This window comes from Bufo bufo, chromosome 8 (assembly GCF_905171765.1).
Source record: "Bufo bufo chromosome 8, aBufBuf1.1, whole genome shotgun sequence".
Lineage (NCBI taxonomy): Eukaryota > Metazoa > Chordata > Amphibia > Anura > Bufonidae > Bufo > Bufo bufo.
Genome location: NC_053396.1, coordinates 19,912,364 through 19,928,722, shown reverse-complemented (window position 1 = coordinate 19,928,722; position 16,359 = coordinate 19,912,364). Strand labels below are relative to the sequence as shown.

The following is a 16,359-nucleotide window of genomic DNA, read 5'->3' as shown; positions in this document are numbered from 1 at the left end:
CGCACTATTCACATGGCAGTAGGGAGCTTTATGCCTCTCAACATTTATAAAGTGGACTGTGTCTTTTCTATTAGGACCTACAGTCCATGAATGGAGTAAACGGGTAGAGGTCTGTAGGGCTCGGTCACGAGATAAGCATTTCCTCTGTAGACTGCAGGTGGCAAATGTTTTTCCACGGAACAATCGCTGATGCAGCGGAACCAGTAAAACAGCAGATTACAGCAAGCCCTTCGCTGGTGTATGAAGTAGGTTTCCCAGTTTCCATGATAAGAACACCTACATCTCATATGCTCAACTCAAGCGTACCTGCCACAAAATATCAGCCATGTAAGGGTGCGTTCACAAGGTCAGGTTTCTGTATGAAAGTTTTGGAAGTTAGATCTAGGAGTTAATTCAAAAACAGGAGGTCGTATCTGTGCGTAAAGGGGCTGTCCGGGTTTCAGAGCTGAACCAGGACACAACCCGATCTCCACTCACTCACCATGAATGAGTGGAGCAGTGGAGCTTTTCACGCTCCGACGCTCCCCCTTTCCCTGCGCGATTCAGCAGCAGAAGGGAATTTTCTTGAGATCCAGTGACGTACCGGGCTCTCCATGGGTCAGCTAGGCAAAGCCTTCCGCCTAGCAGTGAGCCCGGTGACTACCGCCCAGCAGTGTTCAAATGTTGAACAAACAGCCCTCGCCCTGCCTAAAAAGCTCTGATGCGCCTCCACATTTCTAGGTCATTTTCAAGTCTGTGGGAAAAAAAAAAATCCTTGTTTCATCCGTGAAGGATCCGTTTCATCCGTGAAGGATCCACGTGTCCATTTTTACCCTCCGTGTGTCATCTGTAATCCACGGACGTTGCTGAAAATGAATTTTCACAGCATCTCCTATCAGTCTTCAGTGAAATACAGACGCAACACGGATGCCATCTGTATTGCTGTCCGTGATTGTCACAGACCTATAGGCTACAATGGGCGGGTTTGGTCCGCATCACGGAACAAAGTAGTGCACGTCAGTAAAAGAAAATACTGATGTGTAAAACACACATACAAATCAATGGGTGCATGTGCTGTCCACAGAAAATGCTGACAAGCCCTTATATTCACAGGTGGCCGAAACTTCTGACTGAAAGTCAGCGATTCTGTTGATCCGAACAAGGTTGTTTTTGCAGCCAGTGCGTGAATTTCTGCCACCGATTTGCTGTAATTCAGGGATGCTCAACTGGAGGCCCTCCAGCTGTTGCAAAACTGCAACTCCCAACATGCCTGGACAGCCTACATCTATTGGAGCATGCTGGGAGTTGTAGTTTTTCAACAGCTGGAGGGCCGCAGGTTGGGCATCCCTGCTATATTTGAATTCACCCTAAGGGGTGCAGATTTATGCACAAAAATCTGCACTATTTGTGTTTTGGGGGCAGTTTTCCTTCCATTGAAAAGGGTGGAATACGCACAAGAAAAATGTAACAATTGACATGCAGCTTTCAAAATCCGCACGGCACGTCAATTTCTGACCCTAAGAAAAATAAAAACGTATACATTTTAACGGTACTGTATTACTCCACCCTAAGGTTATGATCACACAGCAGATCAGAATGGAAACATGCTTCTGATAGCAGCTCATTACTCGCCAGAAACTCCTCGGTGGGGAAAAGCAACCTCAAAAACACTTGAGAAAGAAGTAAGATGACACTTCGGAAGAGTTTTTGAAACCAGCTGCAGAATTAATTAAAAAAACTAACAAAAAAAAAACATTGAAATCAATGAGAAGCTCCCCCCCCCCCCTCCTTTTTCTCAAAAATCAATAAAAAGAATTTGAAAAGAAATCAATGAGAAGCTGTTGGTGGCATTTTAGATGCATTCTACCTGGCAGAATAAGCGGTATTTTTTGGCCTGTCTAAATACAGTCTCATTGTACAAGCAAGTCCCTAAAAGTAATGCTGTAGGTCAGGCATGGCCAACCTGAGGCCCTCCAGCTGTTGCAAAACTACAACTCCCAGCATGCTCAGACTGACTACAGCTATCAGCCTGCAGCAAAGCATGGTGGGAGTTGTAGTTTTACAACAGCTGGAGAGTCACAGGTTGGCCATGCCTGCTTTAGGTTAGCACTACATGGCAGGTTTTAATGCCCGTTTCCAACGTGTACCAAATTCCCTGCTGGACGCCACAAACCTGCCTAAGAACAGGTAATGTTCACGGTGTCCTTTCACAGTGGAAACCGCTTTTGGCAGTGCCCCTGGAACATGGACTCAGAGACTGAGTCTAGGAACAGTGTATCCTAACCCAGTGTGCCTCCAGCTGTTGCAAAACTACAACTCCCAGCATGCCCGGACAGCCTTTGGCTGTGCGGGCATGCTGGGAGTTGTAGTTTTGCAACAGCTGGAGGCACACTGGTTGGGAAACACTGTCCTAACCATTCATCGCTTTATAAAATTATTCCCTGGCGATACCTTTAGGGAAATCCAGGAACCATGGCGCCTTACCATCCAGGACTGCCGCAGGGTGGTCTAGTCTACTACTCCATCTTGGACATCAATGCAGAAGCGAACCATCACGTCTTCTCTTCTCGTGTCCGTCTCTTGCCGCTTCAGACCTGTGATTTCCGTAGGTCTCATCGCTATGTGCAATGGTTTATTTCAGGCATGGAGAAATGTTAGGGCGGCATTGTGTATGAGGTCTAGTGCTGGGAGGTCTTGTACTGTCAAGCTTGGTATGATGTAGGTTATTACTTGCCGCTTCATAACCAGCAGCGAAGGCCACTATACAATGGATAGGGCTGTGCAGAGCAGGGGGATGAGGAGGTCTCAGACCTCTGCCTATCAAATACTGATGGACTATGCTGAGGATCGGCCATCATTAAAACCCCTGAAAACCTCGTACTAAACAAGGCTATGTCCTTAACGGGTTAAATTAAAAGCAAGCTGAATCTGCGGGTCACATAACTGAGTGTAACTCCAAAGATAATTGGTTCCTGTCCAATATGGACTTATTTACTTTGTATTATAGATTATGTGTGAAAATTCACACTGACGATAAGCTCACCCATAACCCTAACTTATTGCGAAAGCGCCACCTACTGGAACAATGCAGAATCGCCCCAATCTTAAAAGAAAACTCAACACAAAAACAATGTTAATAAATATTTTGTTGCAGGAAAGGAATATATATATAAAAAAAAATTAATTTTAACCAAATATCTCCTACTTATGTACAGAGAAGGTGTCACTATTACTTGGATTTTTGATTATTTGTGACATGTAAAATAGCAGCCCTTTTGAAAGAGATGACCCGAGGTAACTGTTTAATTCCCACTAGTGCTCAGAGTGTAGTGATCGTTTCTTCAAAAATAATATTTTATAGATTATTATTATTATTTTTTTAAAAAGGGAAAAAAGTCTCATGTCAGGCAGCAGGGGCGTCCACCCTTCAAGTAAACAGTATGTAATATAGACTGACAACCCCAATCCTTCATTCAGTAAGGGACTGATCGAGCAGCTTCAGAGCACCCCCAATGAGATGCAGGCTTCCAGTGATGAGAATCTGAACATGAGCAGCTTCCTGCAGCAGGACGGAGCCAGAACTGGCAACGGGATGGTGGTGGAGAAGGCTGATGTCCTGACAAGGGAAATCCGGGTCCCTACCCTGGGTGGCCCACTGGAGAGCATGCGAGATGCAGGGGAACACCAGGGAGTTACAGTTTAAAAGGCGCTCTGACGAAGGGTCGAGGAGCAGGGCTGCACCGCGTGGGCTGTCCTTAATCAGAGTATCAACCGGCAGGGAGGAGTTCCAAGGATCAGAACAGATTTTCTCCTCCATCAGAAGGTTCCATGTCTTCTGATTCCCCAAACATCGCGTGAGGACGTTCTCCAGAGTCACATTGTAATTCCGCTGATCTGAGGACAGAAAATACAAAAAAAGGTTATAGATAGATAATATTCCCGCCCCAAACCACAATAAAATCACTGGTGATAAGACAACTACTCGCTGGTTACTAAAGATGGCGACACGTGATTCTCAATGAGAAGTAGAGCATAAGCTGCCACACCTCTGGCAGTTACATATCTTATGTGGCACAGGCCATCAGGCATGTCGAAATCCACTGGAAAGCAGGGGGCCAAGCCTGACTGCACAGCGCGATGGACGCTTGTTAGAGAGCTCCTCCGTCACGGGCCTGTGTTACTGCTATATACACTGCTCATCTCACTCCAAGATGGTGAAAATAGGTAAAGACAAGGCCAGAGATGAAGGGAGCCTGTGAGACCGGACTGCAGCGGGGAAGCAACGTAATATGGCGCCGGAGGAGAAGAGAGAACACTAAGGCTGGGTTCACACTTGAGCGTTTTACAGCGCGTTCAAACGCGCTGTAAAACGCTCAACACATGAAAACCAATGCTTCCCTATGGCCCTGGTTCTCACTTGAGCGTTTTACAGCGCTGAAAAACGCGCTGTAAAACGCCCTACGCTCAAACAAGTACTTGAGCTTCTTTGGGGCGTTTTACAGCGCGTTTGTGGCCATAGGACATTGCAGTCAATCACACAAACGCGCGTCAAACGCGCGTTTACTATTGCAAAAAACGCGCATAAAAAACGCGCGTCAAACGCGCATATCAAAGACGCTCAGGTCTGAACCCAGCCTTAGAGGACTCAGACCCAGATAGCTTGTCTGACTCGACAGTAGCCAGCGTGACAAGGGACCCCACGCAAGTCTATCGGCGGTTCTTAAAACAAGCTGTCTCAAGCCATAATGCCTGTTATGAGAGAACAGGCGGAGATAAAAAGGGGACCTCAAACAACTCAGGCATAGAGTAGACCACTAGAGACGAACCACCTGGAATCATCGTGGATGGAAGGTATGTGTCACTGAGGTTCCTGGCCTCAGTGAAGTAAGAGCCGGTATTTTATGTGTCAGCAGTAGCTATTGCTAATTGACACCTTGAGATTTAGCATGGCTGATCAGGGACGGCTCTTACTGGGAGTAGTCAAAGTGCTGGGTGGGTGACTACTCCCCATGTTGCAGGCCGGGTTTTGCCAGACATAAAAACCAGCCAGCACTGCCAGGAGTGGTGGATTTACCTCCCTCTGACAGTGGAGCTCAGGAGTCTGTGTGCTGTGAACTGAGGGCTGTGCTGGGATTTGAGGTTTGAGCCGGGCTGGAGGACTCAGGCCCCTCTGGAGGAACAGGCCACCTATGGACTTGATGTGGCTGAACTGCTAACAGGGTGTGAATTAACACCCAGGAGAAAAGGTGACTTATTGTTTATGGACTTTCCTTGTGTGTGAACAAACAACAAGCCACCGGCGTTTGCGATACAGCTTATCTGCATTTTGTTATACACCAATGTGTGAATAAACACCGCTGTTTGATTCAAGAACTGTGTACCTCTAAACTGCATCCGCTAGTCCTAACTACCAGAGCGAATGCCCACACACCACACAGTCTTGTATTTACTATAATATATATATATATATATATATATATATATATATATTATTCTGTTCCTTCTATCCTTCCCCACCTTCCCTCATGTGGTTCTTAAAACAAGCTTTGTCTCAAGCCATAATACCTGCTCTAAATGGCTCAGATGAAATGTACCACTTACAATGTGAGGCATGAACACGCCGCAAAAAGATCCGTTATGTCGCCTATTACTTAAATCCAAGACAGATATATGTTTTTTTTTCCCTCAGGAAACGCATTTTAAAGCAGGACGCATACCATCTCTGCCGCAAGCGTATTTTAAAATGCGGTTCCATAGTTCTTACGTCAACGCCTCGAGGGACGAGTGTTGCTATATCTAAAAATGTACCCTTGTCCTCCCGCAAAACACGGATGGCGTCCGCGAGCGTTACGCAATTTGCGGAACGGCATGGACAGCCATTGATATAACTGCCTATTCTTGTCCGCAAAAGGGACAAGAATAGGACATGTTATATTTTTTTGCGGACCATGGGACGGAGCAACGGAGTGCTGTCCGCATCTTTTGCGGCCCCATTGATGTAAATGGGTCCGCATCCAATCTGCAAAAACCGCAGCTCTGATGCGGACCATAACAACGGTCGTGTGGATGAGGCCTTACCCATATTCTACCACAATCTGACCCTGAGGGACGCTTTATTTTTGTTAAGGGTAAAAAAGGAGTGGATGTTGTTACGTTTGCAAGTCTATATGCGCCCAACAAGAATGGCTCAAGGCTACAATGGCTAAGCTACATCAGTTCACAGAAGGTATACGTATAGTGGGATGTGACATCAACATTGCCCTTTCACCCACTCTTGACGCCTCCTCCGGTACTTCCATACACTCAGGTATCCCTAGGGAGAATACACAGAACATTAAAGGATGCTTGCTAACCGATACTATACATTTTTCTCTAATGTGCACAACACATTTCAGAGACTGGATTACATCTTTGTTTCAGAACGGCACATTGACTTATTGCACTCGGCCAATATAGAGCCGACCATGCACCAGTGAATATATCCTTATGTTTTCGAAATATGCCAGCTAGAACATGGTCCTGGCGCCTGAATGAGACATTGCTGGATAGGGCGGTAACTTGCAGGCAATGCAACAGAAGCTCACTCTTTTCTTTAAAGGAGAACCTGCCCGGGGACACTTCTACCATAACAGTATGGGAGACTCATAAGGCTGTATAAGGTTCAAGGGTCAGACTAGTGACCTTTCTGGAGGATCTAATGGAGCCAGATGGTGTGCCCCAACCCAGAGCATTACCATCCCTCACCACTAACTTCCTATCCTCCTGCAATATTCTGAAATATTATCCTCCCCCAGCGTAAGGTGGGAGACCACACTTGCTTTGAAAAACTACTCATTCAAGATAACCTCCCCCGTAAGAGCAGAGGGACTCCAGCATATGTTTCTAGATGGTCAGAGGAACTTGGTAGGTCCTTCTCCCGAGTTCTTATGGCTTTTCCAGATGTGTGAGAATGCCGCAGGTTGGGCATCCCTGTCCTAAACAAATGTTTTTACTGGGCTTACAGTCATCGGATATGTGCTGGAGATGCGAGGACAGGGAGGGCACACTGAATCACATCTTTTAGTTCTGCCCAAAGATTTCGGGTTACTGGGAAGAGGTAACGAAAGAGGTCAATCTGATTACCTCGGCAAATGGTAAGCCAACTCCGGAGTCAATCCTGCTATGGCTCCCAAATGATACCTGGCGCCCAGCTAAAAATGACATAGCCACCCATCTACTACAAGCGGCAAAGCTATTGATTCCACTTAAATGGCTTAGTAAAGACCCGCCCCACATTAGAGCAATGGGTTTATCAAGTAGATCACATCAGCCATCTTGAAGAGTTGGTGGGGTAGGAAAGCAGGAATCAACAGGGATATATGAAACTTTGGGGACCCTGGAAACAATGCCGTGCTTTAAGACTTCGTAAGGTGCCATAGATATCACATCCTCATCTGGGCAGCCCCATTAATGCGCACACAAACCGTCCCTTGTCACTTACGGAACACTGTAACAGTCAATGGGAGCCATAGTGGGTCGGATGCACTGCCTTTATTTGTATTTGCAATTTTGAGATATTTGTGAATTATAATGTATATTGTTAATCCAAAATGTACACTTTTACTGATTAATAAAAAGAAATCTGAAAGAAATCCAGTGGAAACCATTAGTATTATGAATAGCGCCAAGTGAGAACAAAAAATAAAAAATAAAAAATAATAAAAGCTACGTAAATATTCTAAGAGTATGAAGGACAATGCAAGTTTGTTGTAGTCAACCTCACGAATGAAGTGGTGGGGCACAGGCTCGACCACCGATCAATTCAAACTTCTCCTCAAGTGAGATGGAATGGGGGAGCTCTGGACCCGTGCTCTTCTGATTGTCAGGGGTCCCAGTGGTGAGGCCATAGCGTTTGCCCCACACCCCTAGATAACAATTCACCCAGAATTCCACACGGTGCCGACCTTTCCCCCCTGGAAACACACAAACTGACAACCAACCGGGCAATCCCCCACAAACGCTTCGGAAACAACTGGGCACACATGATGGGCCCGTGTTGTAACGAAACATCTCAGAGATACTGGTGTTATATTAAAGGGGTGGGACATCCTTGGGGCAGACCCTCCCCTCACCTGGCTGTGCGGAGGGAAGTATACTTACCTGCTCTCTGCCGCTGCTGTTCAGCCAACCATCTAACATGTATGGAGCCTTCCCGACTTATCCCAGACAGCAGAGGAGCAGGCAAGGTGGACTTCAACCACTCTATTCAGTTCCGCATTTCCGGAGCGCGCCGCCGATCTTCCGGTCCTCGGCTCCGGAATAAAATAGGGGACAAGAATAGGCATTTCTATGGGGGTGCCGGCCGGGTGTATTGCAGATCCACAATGCACTACGGACGTGTGAATGGACCCTAAACAGAAATTGTACCTTATCGATATTCTAGTTACAAGCAGTCCACGTTCTCAGCTGGGGGAGGCTGAATGTAACATTACCCACAGGGCTGATAAAATATGGCCGTACATATAAAAAGGTAGGTTCACCTCTGTGGCCAAATTCCAGTTCTCTTCTGCCACACTGCTGGCATCCAATGGATCCCATTGGCTATAATGGAGTCTGTAGGATTTGTGGCATGGCTAACGGAATTTCGCCAGACAAAATACTGCTACATGCCCGAATTCGCCACGACGTACAGACACCGCTCTGAAAGTCTCGCTATGCTCCACTGAACTGTCTCTTAGGACACAGACAAGATCGGCTTGTGCGTGGATTTTGGCAGCCATACTTCATAGACAGCACAGGAATGTCCACACTTTTTGCCAAGTGTCTGATTTACTTCCTAATCTTTGGATCAGACAATGTTTAGCAGCGCAGGTTGCAGGGGACAAGCAGGGGACAAGCAGGGAAGTGCATGGGGCGTCTGGTAAATAATTAAAGGAACATTTATGTGGCGTAAACACGGAATGGAAATCAACAGACGTTAAAGGCACACGCCAGCTATATATTTCTTTTTGCTATTCCACCGTATTTACCGTAATGGCAATAAATAAGGCTCCATTGGTACCGATGCCGCGGTGCTTGATGATCCGTTTGGTAACAGATCGTTCTGCCTTGTATTAAGCCCGCTAGGATTCCATACAATGTTATTCCACCTGTCTGGAGTGCAAGTACAGCATAAAAGACAGATGAGCCGAGGAGCGTCTGAATAGATGGATGATGTCCAAATTATAAAAGTAGCCATTGCACTGTGTTGAACATAATATAGGACACAAGAATTTTGTAAAATGATATAGTTTATTTTTACAAAATAATAATTTATCTGATTTTTTTTTTTTTAAAGTAGCCAGATTGATTTAGAGGGTGTGACCAGCCTTATACATGCGGCAATATAGAATGGCATGGCGTGGCAGCGTTAAAGGGGTTATCGAAGACCTTCAAAATGCTCCCCCATATTCCGGGGCCCCTCACACTGAATATACTTACCTGGCTCCCTGCGCCGCCGCTGCTGCTTCTTCCCATGCATGGATGAAAACATCCAGTGTCGGGGGGAGCAGCCAATGGCAAGCAGTGACGGGGAAGAACCTCCCTAGTGTCATCCGTGATGCTAGGGAGGCTCGTCCCCCCAACCACAGGGTTTTCTCGCCCAATTCCTTGGGGGACACAGGAAACCTTGGTATAGCTCATCTCCATAGGAGGCGTGACACTAAGTGAAGACTGTTAAGCCCCTCCTCCAGCAGCTATACCCTCAGCCTGGAGAGAGAGACTGCCAGTTTTTTGCTTAGTGTCAAGGAGGCAAGACACTCTCTGCACTGCAGAGCTGTCTTTGCTAAAGATTTTATTTTTTCTCTTTTTATTATTTTCAACTTTTTTCCTTTTTTCAACAGGGACAACAGAGTCGCAAAGACCTCTCTGTTTTCCCGGGGTTGAGCTGCGCCAGTGCCGGCTATCCGCACTGCTGCCTCCCCCACAGAAGAAAAGGAGGACCAGGGCAGCCCAGCTCCCCTGCATCCCGCCAGCACAAGGGTCGCCCACCTGCAAGCCCCTCTCCAGCTTCCTGCCACTTCGGTGCCAGTGGCTGAAGGGGCGTCCCTGCTGGATGGACTGAGGGTGAAAACGTCGACTGGTGAGGTGGCTATGCAGCCGTTCCAACCCCCCCCCCCCTGTTAGGGTTTTAACTTCTGTGTTCCCTCTGCCTAGCCTTGTCACATTACAAGGCTTACTGTCGGCTTCCCCCCTTTGTGTGTGGAGCAGGATGGAGCGGTGCTCGTGGGGGAGGGTTTACTGCACAAGTTTACCTCAGGTGCTGCGGCCTTGTGGGGCCGCCTTTTGTTATCTCTGCCGCTGTGTTCAGCTGCCGGCTGACTTCTCTTGCCGGCTACCGGTGCGTCATTCGCGGCCGGTGTATAAGGAGGTGGTCGGGGGGCAATATTTTCTCGGCGGCATATTTGTTTGAATCGCGCACGCGCGCGAAAGTTCCGGCGGGGGGCGGAGCTTCGTTCCGCTTCTCCTGTACATGTTAGACATTCAGTCGGGGGGGCGGACGTCTTTCTTCCCGCTCCTCGCTGGCCCCGCCTCCTCTTCGTGCCTGCTCTCAGGACGGATCGTTTTTACCTCAGGTTTTACCTCAGGATTTGCCGCTGCTGTTGTCGTCCGCTCCCACTGTGACCTGGTAGGACTGTTGACCCTTTCTAGCTCTGCAGCCCTCTGGCCTGGACGCTTTTATATTACTTCAGCCAACATGTCTGACCCCTCAGCGCCGGCCGGTCCTTGGTATCACACCTGCACCGCATGTAAGGCGCCCCTCCCTCAAGGGCAGCCTGACCCGCATTGCTCGGCTTGCAAAGCCCCATTACAGGGTCCGCCATCTGCTGTGTCACCCCCTGGCCTATTGGATCCCCCTGACTGGGCTAGATCCCTTTCCCAGGCTGTGGTCAGCCTCTCTGACGTTGTGGGCCGCCTTACAGAGGTATTGCACTTATCGCAGCCGGATATTTCCCCTGCTGGGCCCTCCGGGTCCGCTATCTTAGCTGACCCGTCTGAGTCCCTCTCTCCAGGCGACACCTCCAGAGCCCGTCAACCCCAGAAGCGGTCTAGGGCGGAGCGCCTATCATCCTCGGATGCTTCAGTATCACCCCCAAGGGTGCGCTCTCAGTCGGGCCCTTCCTCGATACAGGATATGCCCTCTGAAGGGGAACTAGTTGATTCAGATTGTGATATGGACTCGGCCTTGCCTTCAAAACTGGCTTCTGCTGTAGGCCATCTTATTAACAATATTCGTGATACCTTTAAGATTCACGATGATCCTCCTAATTCTGAAAAAAAACTGTGTTTCCTTTTTTCGCCAAAAACAGACGTCTGCAGTTTTTCCCCTCCACACTGACTTCTCGTCGGTGGTTTCCAAGGCCTGGGCCCGCCCTGATGCCCGTTTTACCCCGCCTAAGAAGTTGGATATCTGTTATCCATTCCCGGCGGATTGCATTACAAACTGGGCGTCACCACCCAAAGTCGACCCCCCCGGTGGCCCGTTTGGCAAAAAGCACGGCTATTCCCGTTGCTGATGGCTCTTCCTTACAATCCACTGAGGATCGCCGTATAGAGGCCATTACCAAAGGTATCTTTGCAGCCTCCGGTTCCGCCCTCCGGCCGGTCTTTGCTTCCGCTTGGGCTGGAAAAGCGGTTTCAGAGTGGGCTTCTCAGCTGGATCAGGAGCTTGAATCCGACGTCCCTATTCAGGACCTCCGTGCTCTAGCCCAACTTATCGTTCAAGCCGGCAAATTCGTCTGTGAAGCATCCCTTGATGCGGGGGCTCTCATAGCCCGTTCGTCTGCCCTGGCCGTTTCGGCCAGGAGGGAGCTTTGGTTAAAGGTTTGGACGGCGGACTCCACGTCAAAGCGGTCTCTTACTGGCCTTCCCTTTACTGGTTCTCGATTGTTCGGGACCCGCTTGGATGAAATCATATCCGAAGCCACGGGGGGGGAAGAGTACGCATCTTCCTCAATCTAGGACTAGGACCACCACTCGAGGCCGTCCCATTTTTTCTCGTTTCAGGTCTTCCCGCAGGGCTCCCGCACCTCGCACCTCTTCAGGTCCATCCCCTAGCTCTGTCCAAGACAGACGTAAGAAACCTTTTTTTCGGACCCAGCCCTCCTGGCGCAAGTCACAGCCTGCTCGCCCTCCCGCGACCAAGCAGAACACTACCTGAAGGTGCGCCCCCACCCGCCCGGGTGGGGGGACGTCTTTTCCTGTTCAGGGACTTCTGGCAGGCGCACATCTCCGACGCCTGGGCTCTCGAAGTTGTGTCTTCCGGGTACAAACTCGAGTTTACGTCCCTCCCCCCAGTTCGGTTCTTTCGCTCCCGGGTTCCCCGGGATCCCCAAGGGGCGGCCGATTTCTTTACTGCCACTCGCACCCTTCTGGACAAAGGGGTCATCGCTCCGGTTCCCATGGAAGAAAGATTCAAGGGGTTCTATTCGAACCTTTTTGTGGTCCCCAAAAAAGAAGGCTCGGTTCGTCCCATTCTGGATCTAAAACGGTTAAACCGTTTCCTTCGTCTTCAGCGATTCCGGATGGAGTCTCTCAGGTCGGTGGTGGCCTCTCTGGAAAAAGGGGAGTTCCTGGCCTCTATCGACATCCAGGACGCCTACCTTCATATTCCAATCGCTCGGTGTCATCAGTGCTTTCTGCGCTTTGCAGTGGGGTCCGACCACTACCAGTTCGTTGCCCTCCCCTTCGGGCTGGCGACGGCCCCTCGCGTTTTCACAAAGGTCCTAGCCCCTGTCCTCGCCTTACTTCGTTCCAGGGGAGTTTTTCTTCTTCCATATTTGGACGATCTCCTTATCAAGGCACCCTCTCTGTCACTGACATCCGCCAGTGTGGACCTCTCGCTACAAACCTTACGCCGGTTCGGTTGGATTATCAATCTTCCCAAATCCGCTCTTGTTCCATCCAGGCAACTGATCTTTCTGGGGATGCTGCTGGATACAGATGCAGCGGAGGTTCGGCTTCCGTCAGAGAAGCGCCAGCTCCTTCATCGGTCGGTTCGGAGCCTTCTGACCCACCGCCGTCCTTCCTTCCGGTTCAGCATGCGGGTCTTGGGACAGATGGTGTCCTGTTTCGAAGCAATCCCCTACGCGCAGTATCACTCCCGCACCTTTCAGACTGCCATTCTGTCCGCATGGGACAAGTCCCAGGAAAGTCTGGATCAGCACTTCCCCCTTCCCCCCCAGGTTCGCTCCTCTCTCCTCTGGTGGTTACGGACCCCTCTCCAAGGGAAGTCCTTCCTGCCGATAACTTGGTTGGTGATTACCACCGATGCCAGTCTGCGGGGTTGGGGGGGGGTGTTTTCTCCCCGGTCCGTACAAGGCACTTGGTCTCCATCGGAGTCCAAACTGCCGATCAACGTTCTGGAGCTGAGGGCGGTTCTCCTCTCACTCCGGCATTGGACTTCGCTGCTTCAGGGTCACCCTGTTCGTGTCCAATCGGACAATGCCACGGCTGTGGCATACATAAATCATCAGGGGGGCACTCGCAGCACGGCGGCGATGAGGGAGGTGTCTCTAATCCTTCGCTGGGCGGAAATTCATGTTCCAGCCATTTCGGCCATTTACATCCCGGAAGTGGACAATTGGGCGGTGGATTTCCTCAGCCGGACGACGATCGACCCGGGCGAGTGGTCTCTGCACCCCGACGTCTTCGAGTCTCTTTGCCTCCGTTGGGGTCGTCCGGACGTGGATCTCATGGCCTCCAGATTCAACCACAAGCTTCCCACCTTCATGGCCAGAACCAAGGACCCGGACGCTTACGGCGCGGACGCGCTCGTCCTTCCCTGGACGGAGTTCTCTCTCCTCTTCGTTTTTCCGCCCCTGCCTCTTCTTCCACGAGTCCATCGGAAGATCGCGACGGAGGGCACGCCTGCGATCCTAATAGCCCCGGATTGGCCTCGTCGTCCTTGGTACGCCGACCTTATGTTGCTCCTGGCAGACGCCCCCTTGCCTCTGCCTCTAAGAGAAGACCTCCTCTCTCAAGGGCCGATCTTCCACCAGCATTTAGGGTCGCTACGTTTAGCGGCGTGGCTATTGAAACCGCGGTCCTAACGCGGCGGGGGTTTTCTGCTGACGTGGTCCGTACCATGATTCGTGCGCGTAAACCGGCTTCGTCCAGGATTTATTACAGAACCTGGCGGGCCTATTTGAATTTCTGCGAGACCTTAGATGTTCATCCCCTTCGGTTTTCTCTCCCCACGATTTTATCCTTCTTGCAGTCTGGTCTGGACTTGGGTTTAGGTCTCAGTACCCTAAAGGGTCAGATCTCAGCGCTTTCGATCCTTTTTCAGCGACCTCTGGCTCCGCTCGGTTCAGTTAAGACTTTTCTTCAGGGGGTTGCTCACTATGCTCCCCCGTATCGCGCTCCCGTTCCATCTTGGGATCTTAATGTTGTGCTGACGGCTCTCCAATCTTCTCCTTTCGAGCCTTTGCGCAGGGTTTCCCTTCGCTTGTTGTCTTGCAAAGATTTTTTCCTCGTTGCCATCACGTCTCTTCGGCGTGTGTCTGAATTGGCGGCACTTTCTTGCGTAGAACCCCTCTTGGTTTTTCACCAGGACAAGGTGGTTCTCCGCCCGGCTCCGGATTTCCTTCCGAAGGTGGTGTCCGCTTTTCACCTGAATGAAGATATTGTCCTTCCTTCTCTGTGCCCGTCCCCATCTCATCCTCTGGAACGGGATCTTCACCGTCTGGATGTTGTTAGGACTCTGAGGATCTACTTGGATGTAACTAGACCCTTTCGGCGCTCGGATTCTCTATTTGTGGTTCCGGAGGGTCCGCGCAGGGGGCTGGCGGCATCTAAAGTGGTTATTGCCCGCTTCATCAAAATGGCTATTGCTGAGGCTTACCGTGCTAAGGGCAGGGAACCGCCCTTTGGTGTTACCGCTCATTCTACCAGAGCGGTCGGGGCTTCCTGGGCTCAGCGAAATCGAGCTTCGGCTGAACAATTGTGTAAGGCGGCCACCTGGTCTTCTTTGCACACCTTCACCAAGTTCTACAAGGTGAACACTTATGCATCGGCGGATGCTGCTTTGGGCTGCCTGGTCTTGCAGGCGGTGGTGCCTTAATGCCTATGGTGCTTTAATTCTTCTTGGGTTGTGGTCCCTCCCTATTTGTGGACTGCTTTTGAACGTCCCAAGGTTTCCTGTGTCCCCCAAGGAATTGGGCGAGAAAACGAGATTTTTGTATAACTTACCAGTAAAATCTCTTTCTCGCTCTTCCTTGGGGGACACAGCACCCACCCATTGTTTTGGTTGTCCTGACGGGAGTTTTGACTTGTTGGTGTTAATTTGGTTGATCCTTGCCTTTGTTTTAACTACTTGGGCACATAACTGGTAGTCGCTCGCTCCAGGCTGAGGGTATAGCTGCTGGAGGAGGGGCTTAACAGTCTTTCACTTAGTGTCACGCCTCCTATGGAGATGAGCTATACCAAGGTTTCCTGTGTCCCCCAAGGAAGAGCGAGAAAGAGATTTTACTGGTAAGTTATACAAAAATCTCGTTTTCATCCGTGCACGTGGAGAAGAAGCAGCGGCGGTGCGGGGACCAGGTAAGTATATTCAGTGTGAGAGGCCCCGGCATATGGGGTAGCATTTTATAGTCTTGGATAACCCAAATCTCCACCCACACTATTTTCAATATGGTGACTTAAAAGGAGCTCCTGGAGGAGAAATCCCACTCCTTCGAGGTCTTTTATTAGACTAGCACCTTGTAGCTCTGGCCAACCTGCAGAGACCATTCTGATGGTCAGCACAAGCTTCTTTTTTGCCTGACACAATCAAGGGGATGTTACACCCATTAGCTTAGTGTCATTAGTGCATTGTATTGAGCCAGCCAGAATCCTACTCCATACTGATGAGGGGTAAGCACCCCAAAACAGCCATCTACAGACAGATATGTGGCCTGGCTAGGTTTCCTTGTCAAATCCCAAGGCTTGGTGGAAAGTCAGATTTGGACTCTTAAGGAGCCACTTTCAAGAGGTGGGCACTGGAAAGATGGTTCTCTTCCTTAGGGGATCCCTCTTTGCATATTCGTTTCCCATGGAGCATTGCCCATAAGTCTCCATACAGGACTGGACTCTAAGGAGATTCAGCACCCTGCCTAAGCCGCTTGCAAAGCATTTCACCCAGCCAGAATCCTACTCCGTACTTATGAGGGGCAAGCACCCTGAAACAGCCGTCTACGGATGGAAATCTGGCTTGGCTATATTCCCTTGTCAAATCCAAGGGCTTGTTGGAAAGTCGGATTAGGACTCAGAGGGCCACGAGATGGCCCTCTTTGAGATAGTTCTATTTCTTGGGAGATACCACTTTGCATATAAAGAATCAATTTTTTTTAAAAACTTAGCACTGATCACAACTTAGCAAAC

General features: G+C 49.7%; 1 protein-coding gene across 2 annotated transcripts in view; it reads right to left on the bottom strand.

The window, feature by feature from the left end:
* Nucleotides 1-3,107: 3,107 nt before the first annotated feature.
* The window catches only part of FPGS (folylpolyglutamate synthase), an 88,449-nt gene continuing 75,197 nt past the window's right edge, over nt 3,108-16,359 (bottom strand). For both annotated transcript variants that reach the window (XM_040404964.1, XM_040404963.1), the window contains exon 15: nt 3,108-3,873. In XM_040404964.1, the coding sequence (XP_040260898.1) occupies nt 3,449-3,873 (425 nt within the window). In that variant the 3' untranslated portion in view covers nt 3,108-3,448. The remainder of the gene's footprint in view (nt 3,874-16,359) is intronic.